This window comes from Helobdella robusta (genome assembly GCF_000326865.2).
Source record: "Helobdella robusta unplaced genomic scaffold HELROscaffold_106, whole genome shotgun sequence".
In the NCBI taxonomy this organism is placed as follows: domain Eukaryota; kingdom Metazoa; phylum Annelida; class Clitellata; order Rhynchobdellida; family Glossiphoniidae; genus Helobdella; species Helobdella robusta.
Window position 1 is genome coordinate 251,437 of NW_008703599.1, and position 8,027 is coordinate 259,463.

General features: G+C 30.7%; 1 protein-coding gene across 1 annotated transcript; it reads right to left on the bottom strand.

Annotated features, from left to right (window-relative positions):
• Positions 1-2,269: 2,269 nt before the first annotated feature.
• Positions 2,270-2,701, bottom strand: HELRODRAFT_183401 (hypothetical protein; the record flags this gene model as incomplete). Its single annotated transcript, XM_009012433.1, has 1 exon — positions 2,270-2,701. The coding sequence occupies one exon, from the start codon at positions 2,699-2,701 to the stop codon at positions 2,270-2,272; it is 432 nt and encodes a 143-aa protein (XP_009010681.1).
• Positions 2,702-8,027: the final 5,326 nt, after the last annotated feature.

An 8,027-nucleotide genomic window follows, 5' to 3' on the forward strand; every position in this document is an offset into this window, starting at 1 on the left:
TAAATGGAAATTAAAACAACAGAGAGCTTATTTACACGTGCAAAAAAATAACTTAAATAACCCTGCTGATCAATAAATAATTTTGAAATTTATTTTAGACAAAATTGTAGACATTATTTAACCATCTATTTTAAACTCTTAATGAAAATGTTATTTGCCCGTGTACGTATTTTGTACACATCCTATAAACCTGCTAAAAATAGAGTTTTTACGTGTGCGTTGCGTATAAATTCACTTTTAAATAAAATTTAAAATGTATTTATTTGAAGTTTCAACTTCTAAAACATCACCTGCCTTATGACCAGCCATCCATCAAATAATGGTCGTCTTATGAATATGTAGGTGGATGGAAGCATTCCTTGAGGATGAAAGTGTCTTCGTATGATGGATTGGTCGGTTGGTGGAAAATGTGAAAGAATTACTGAAAAATCGTATTTTTTTAAATTTTCTACCGTTAATCGTAGCTTTTTTTAATAAATATAAGAGACAGAATTCTAACAATTCATATTAAAGTTTTACATAAATTAGAATGAAAGGTTATAATTTTATAACAAATAATAGCTTTCTGGTCTTAAGCGTAAAATAGCTAACATCATGTTCAGGTTGACTTGAGAATTATATATAATTGTTATTAATTAAAGTACTGTTATATGGCGCTATGAAAAGTTATCGGTGAAGAAAAAATAATTACAAAAATTATAATAAAAATAATAATATTACTAACTATAATAATAATCACAGCTATTAGTGGAGTCAGCAGTGCAGTCAGACTTAGTAGACATGCATTGTCCCAGTCTATATTACATACAAATATGCAATGTGTTTGTTTCAATATAGCCATCAAAACTGTTCCATAAAATATGATTATTATTGGACATGAAATCCTATAAGTCTAATAAAAACAACTATAGAAGCGGGAGGGGCGACAATACAATAATTACAATACAATAATAACAAGAAGAAGAAGAAAAAAAGAAGAAGAAGAAAAAGAAGAAGAAGAAGAAAAAGAAGAAGAATAAGAAGAAGAAGAGAAAGAAAAAGATGTAAAGGGATAAGAAGAGGAAGAAGAAAAAGAAGAAGAAGAAAAATATTATGACAATAAAGACACTAATGATAGAATGACAAAAAAAGCCATGTAATGATAGTAATTACAAATTAATATCATTAATAATAACAATATCAGTCTGAGTGTGATAAATAATAATAATGGAAACTCTATTATTTCCCCCCAAAAAAAGTTATTGAAAAATGTAATAATGTTCAATAAAAACCACAACGCTCATTATCCAGGGCAAGTGCAAAACGGTATTATATTCAAATTAGTAATGAAGTGTTCCTATCGCAATAAATGGCATAGGATAGGTCGATCTAATTACAGAGTTTATTAATTTGTTAATAAATGAAATCGTCCATAAATTTTTAATTAGCTTCATATTTAAAGTATTGAAAAATCCAATCTGAGTTATCTCAAATGTTTTTGGAAAAATTAAACAGTTCTTAAAGTCAGCGTTCAAACATGAATTCAAACTATTTTTGTACCTCAATAATTTGTAGTTTCTTGATTTTAGCAGATTTGTTTCATGACACACTGTTAACTAGATAATTTCAATTTTGCGGTTGCGCAGAATGGCGACGTCTGGACGGATGGAGTTGAACGGTTGCGAGATTAGTTGAACCCCCTCTGACTCAATATCAGCGAATATCAGGGAATCCTCCTGGCAGCATGTCTTTAACCAATTAACGATCTCAGGTAGAATTTTATTATACTGTTCTGTATATCTTGCCAGCGCAGAAATCCATCCACAGTTGGACACAACATGTTTGCTAGTTTGCTTTGCGTCGCACAGTGGACATGGACATTGTGTCTTTCCCCTATCTGAACACAGATTGACGTTGGTTGGCAATTGCAAAATAATATATTTATAAAATTGAGTTTTTTTTTGAAATTTGAAATTAAAACAGGAGTCATATTTCATGAAATTTGCGAAATGATTTGAAACCAGATTTAAATAGTAAAACTTCGAAAAAACACTATTATTGCAATAGAAACTGTGTGCTCTGCGAATAGAACTCTCTTCTTCAACGACAGCCGCAATAACAATAATAATAATAATAACAATAGAAAAATAATACTAACAATAGTAATAGTAATAATAATAACAACAACAACAATAACAGTAATAATAATAATAATTTCAAAAATAATAACAATAAAGAAGCGATTAAGTAGTTGTCAAAATGATTGATGAAATAGTGGGAAGCATCGAATTTATTGGCACATCCAGCCATCGTTCCAGCCACTCTCTTTCCTTTTGCTATTGTTGTTGTTGATGTTGTTGTTGATGTTGTTGTTGTTGATGTTGTTGTTGATGTTGTTGTTGTTGATGTTGTTGTTGATGTTGTTGTTGATGTTGTTATTGATGATGTTGTTGCTGTTGATGTTGTTGTTGATATTGATATTGTTGATGTTGATATTGTTGTTATTGATGACGTTGTTGTTGACGTTGTCATTGTTAATGTTGTTTTTGTTGTTAGTGACGTTGTTGTTGTTGTAGTTGATGTTGTTGTTATTGTTCTTTGATGAACGTACGAGCAGACGATGCATGATAGCCGGTCTGTATGATGGCCAAAAAATTACAAAGTAGATAACGTTACGTGCCACCATTGAGACTCTAATGATTTCAGGGTGAGTGATTATCATTATTGTGAGGATATTGATAACGTTCTGGAGACTGGACAAGCATTTTGTGGAAAGACTTTGAATACGTAAAAAAAATGTTGGTTGCACTTGCAATTTATTTGCTTCTTTCTATTTCTTTTACTATTACTTTAAAAAATTCAGTAATTTTACAAAAATTTGCTTGCCAAACGATTTTTTTTTAAAGCTGACTCAATTTTTAGTTTAAATTTTCATAAGAGTTTTGTTAAACTTAACCTTAAACCAAACAAAGATAATTGCAAATGGAGGAATTCGGTCCTAAAACCGCCCGCCCTGGCAATGTCTCTGAATAGCTTTGCAGATGAGGAACATGACTGTTAAGTCTGATTTTAATCTTAAAACAAAAATAATTTCACAACTTTTAAAGAATTAATTTATCAAAGTTGGGTTAGTGTTTGTGATTCTACTGTTCTCTAATAGGTCCAAGATTTAAGAATCGTCGTAACTAATCATGTTTTTAAGTTATATGTAGTAATTTGGACTTTTTTCAGAGCACGTGCCTTGTCATTTTACTTTGACCACAGTAATTAATATTTTTCAAAATGTCATCAAAAAATTAATAAAAGAAAAAAGGAGCATTAATAATGAAAGTTTTTTTTGAAAGTGTAATAATGAACAGGCAAGAATCATGATTGATGAGCGTTCCGTGGTCAAGTTAGTAGTACATATTTAATGTAACCGAAACAAACTACTATTTTTAATTACAACAGAGAAAAATTTGGCTACCAGATAGTCGAAAAAAGGAAATGGAATAATGGATGATGCTGGCTGTGGCTCTGCATGCAGTGTGGTGAGTAGTAGCCACTTGAAGTCGTTAACGTGGCGTTTAAGTCGCCTGCCAACGCAACCACTATTCTTTAAATAATGATGGATCTTACTAAATGCTAGGAGAATGTTCAAAATGCCTCGCAACTTGTTTTAATTCTGTCACGTATTTTCAGATTGCGTGGTGGTCGATAAAAATTTTTTTTCATAATGAAAAAATGACTTTTGAAAATTTTCAGTTGAAAAATTAATTTTTACATAAAATTTTAATCAGAATTACTATACTTGACTTAATTTTTAAGAAATTGTACTTTATGATGGTGTTGGTAGTAAAAATGATGAATTATATATAAACATTAACATTAAAAATTTTACTAAAATTTTCAATTTTAGTAAAGCTTAAAGTTGATAATTTTAAAATTAGTAACTTGATTTATCTTTCAATCTGGATTTGTATGAAAAATTTTAAAATTTGTAGATTTGAAACGTAACGATAGTCTGTGTCGTAATTGGTCGATGTGTGGTGATTCTAAAATAAGGGCAGATTCATGATTGGGCATCACCATTAAATCATCAGATCATCACAAGTGATGATCTGATGGAGATTGTGATGTAAAACGTGATGGGGTCAGAGTTTATAATGACGGTGATGATGACGATGATGATGATGACGATGATGATGATGATAAATATGGTAAGGGTGGTGATGCTGGTAATGATAACGATGAATTATATAAACATTTGTGTTATAAATCACTGGATAAAGTTAAAAAAATGTTTGACGATAATAATATGTTAAACATCTTCCTAGTTTGAGTAATGCCTTTAAATTAATTAACTGATCCAGATGTAAGAAAAAAAAAGGACTTTACATATATTTCGTGGACCCATTTATTCCAAACGCAGGTGTGTAAAGAACAAGAAGATGATGAAGATTAGCTAGAAAAATATTTTATTGCAAAGCATCTATTTTGAAAGAATTTGCCAAGTTTTTGTTTTATATAATTTTTTCTCTAGAACTTTTGACTCCAGTTCATAAACTTATTAAACAATTTCTATGGCTGTTTGGTTGCGCGGTTGGTTTGCATGGTGAAAATGATACAAGTACACATTCTCTACTTGTTGTAGTTTTATAATTATTTTGTTATCAAGTTTTATAAATACTCGTTTTAAGTTTTAAAAAATAACTCATTGAAATAATTGTTTGAGGTGTGTGTGTGTGTGTGTGTGTGTGTGTGTGTGTGTAGTATATGTGGGTGTGTGTGGTGTGTGTGTGCGTGTGGTGTGTTTGTGTGTGTGGTATCTAACAAAGAAGATAGAGCAGAGCATTCATGTTATCAATTATACGAAAACAAAATGAATGAAGGCTGAATGGGTGAATGTGTTAGGTCTTACGGGCTGTCATGAGCTATTGAGTTGTAAGTGATTGATGGCGTCAGAGTGTAAACGTTTTGCTCCCGAACGATGACGTCATATATAAATAGTTATGTGAAAAACAAAATGTTCGTAATAATATGATGAACATTTACGTAAATTGTACAAATATGAAATATTACGTTAATGTAGTAACTCAAATATGCAAATATGACAATAGATTTGTATTCAGTTGTTTATCTGCAAATTCGTTTTTAGGTTTGATGGTGGAAAAATTGATGTATGAAAAGTAAGAAAATGAGAATTGAAATTTAAGAGGAATTTAAATGAGAGATATTTTATTGGATGTGCAATATGATGCTCCCACTTATGACATTTATATTTGCTTCTCAATGATTGTCGATTTCAAATCGGTTGATCATTCCTATCAAAAGTTTTTTTTGCCCGCAGGTACAAAGTCCTCAAATTAAATCAAGAGAATTTTTTATTTTGATTAGGATATAATTGTATGACTAATTTGGAAAAAAAATTATTTCAGTTGTAAAGCGTACGGAATTTTAACAATTTTCTAAACTAAATGTAAGTATAAACTGGATATATATTCTCTGATTTTAATTTAAATACCAAAACTTTTTTCCAGATATCAATTGAGAATAATTTACATTCAAATGCAACATTTATTTACTCAAAAATACTTCAAAAAGCATACAATTATTAAATTAAAAGCTTTGTTAAAATACATTGAAAAATTAAAAAGTTTTTAATTTGCGATTTATTTTATGCCCATTTCAGCATTTGTTACGATTCTGTGATAAATGTTAAATTAGCAGATTTAATGTCTTCATGCACGCCCATGTATTTGAGTGACGACAGTTTATAGAACGTCACATCTCGGTGTCAAAAAATTAAAAGAATTAATTCTGTTACGCGTTTACTTTTGAAAAAAAAACTACAGTTCAATATCAGTGTTACAAAAGTCTCATTTTAGTATTAAACAACAAATAAAAAAAAATTTGAAAATAAAAACAAACTTTACGGTTGAAAGATGTTCCAAAACTATCTTACGCCTGCATGAACATGATATTTACTTGTTCACTCATTCATGTGAGATATCTTTGCGGAGTTAGAATATTCATTTGGGATATTGCAGCCAAAAGTGAAACGCGCCCATATATCCACACAAAGACACGAACTCACGAAATATGTCTTGTTCTTTATGAAGAAAGAAGCTCTGAAAAAAAGCAGAATTGTTTGCATGTTTTTATTCCATGCATTGAACTTTTGCTCCACTGCACAAAAGCTGTACTTTTTACATTATATATGCACGTGTAAGCACGGCATCATACGCGCATGACTCATAATAGTCTGAAATTTGGTCAGACAGTATTCGAACCAGGCCTTAGCGTACTAACAGCGCGACACTCTTACCGTGTGAGCTAACTGGCGACAATGAATGACTCGTAAACATTAAAATATCAAAGATTATTAATATTTTTATGTTATCCATTTTATTTTTAAGCAATATGAAAAAAGTGTGAAAGAGAGTCAACATGGCAATCGTTGATGCTTATCTATGGTTGACTCGTGTGATATATGTATCAATTGCCAATATAAACCAGTGATGAAACAATTATATTTACATGTATAGATATGCATACACATACACACATACATACACGCACACATACACGCACACACACACATATATACATATACACACATAATGCGACTACAAACGAGTGTTCAAAGAAATAAATATATTTACTAGCACACACATACAGTGGCAGATTTAGGTGGGGGAGGATGGCATTTCCCCACCTCGGGCAACGTTGAATCATTTTTAAAACTTAGGCCCTCCCCATTATTAACGTCTATAGATCCTTCACTGCATACATACATACCTACACACATACTCAAGCATATCCAGATGCAACCAGAAAGATATAACTCCATCTATAAATTCTTATTTAAAGTTAAGCAAAGAAAACAACATTTGTTGAACACAGCTTTATAAAAAAAAAAGTAGGCCTTAACTTACCTGGCTTTTTGATACAGATGTTGGTTTTGCTGCAACTGTCACACACGCTCACTTGCTGAATATATGATGGGATATCAAAATTTTTCAAAAATGAACAATCTAGAGCTGTTTGTTAAGAGTGGTTCATATCATTAGCTGATGTAAGGCTGCACAGTAATGAAACGTTTGCCATTAATTGCAATTTTATGTGGTTTATGACTCTCGTTTCAAAGTTAATTTCCTTCAGATGAATGGAAGTTCAATCTCTCAACTTAATAAAACCATCCCGTTTTTTTCAATTTACTGACGATTCGAGAATAAGAGTGCATTAAACTTCTAAACTTCTGCTTGAATGTAGTTGCTAGTTGCATCTTTGGTTGGCTTTTCTTTTTGTTCATATCCGATCAAGTTAGATTGCTTGCCAGCTAAGCAGGATTCTAGTGAGAGAGGAAATGAACTCCAATAATATTCTGTGCTAAGAACTTTCAATTTTAATATAAAGATACTTATTTCGTACCAGCATACAGAAAATATTTTACTTTAATTTTTTCTAAAAAGATTCTATAATTTGAATGAAGTTATTAAAATATAGTTTTTCATTAGTTTATTAATAATGGTTGCTATAGTTGTCAAAACTTAATTCAAAAAATATTAAAAAATTCTTGCAATAATAACTTTATTATTTTTTCCCAAAACAGATGAAAGTAAAGAGAGTGTGCGAAAGGGAAGAATATCATTAACGTCATTTTACAAATCGAACATCTCAGTTTTAACATAATCTCAAAATCTTCAAGTGCTACAAATTTAAATATCTTTAAACTAACTTCAAAAATGGATAACTTTTAATTAGAAAATTAATTTTTGTCAAACAAAAGTTAGATTTAAAAATGAATATCTACATGTGCGAGCTAGACGTGTAAGCGCAGAATAATTTTGTCTACATCATCACCGCATCGTTAATCGCATCAAGAAGTTGTACTCTCTAACTTTATTTCTGACATTAACAGTTTATTTACTATACGGACCGAAAGGTATTTAAAGTTTGATAACATTCTTTGAAAGCGAAATTGATTTCTCCAAAAAACTACAACATCTGGAATGACGAACGTGACAATCTTCGACTTCAACTCGACCGTTCAGTTTTGCCAGGAG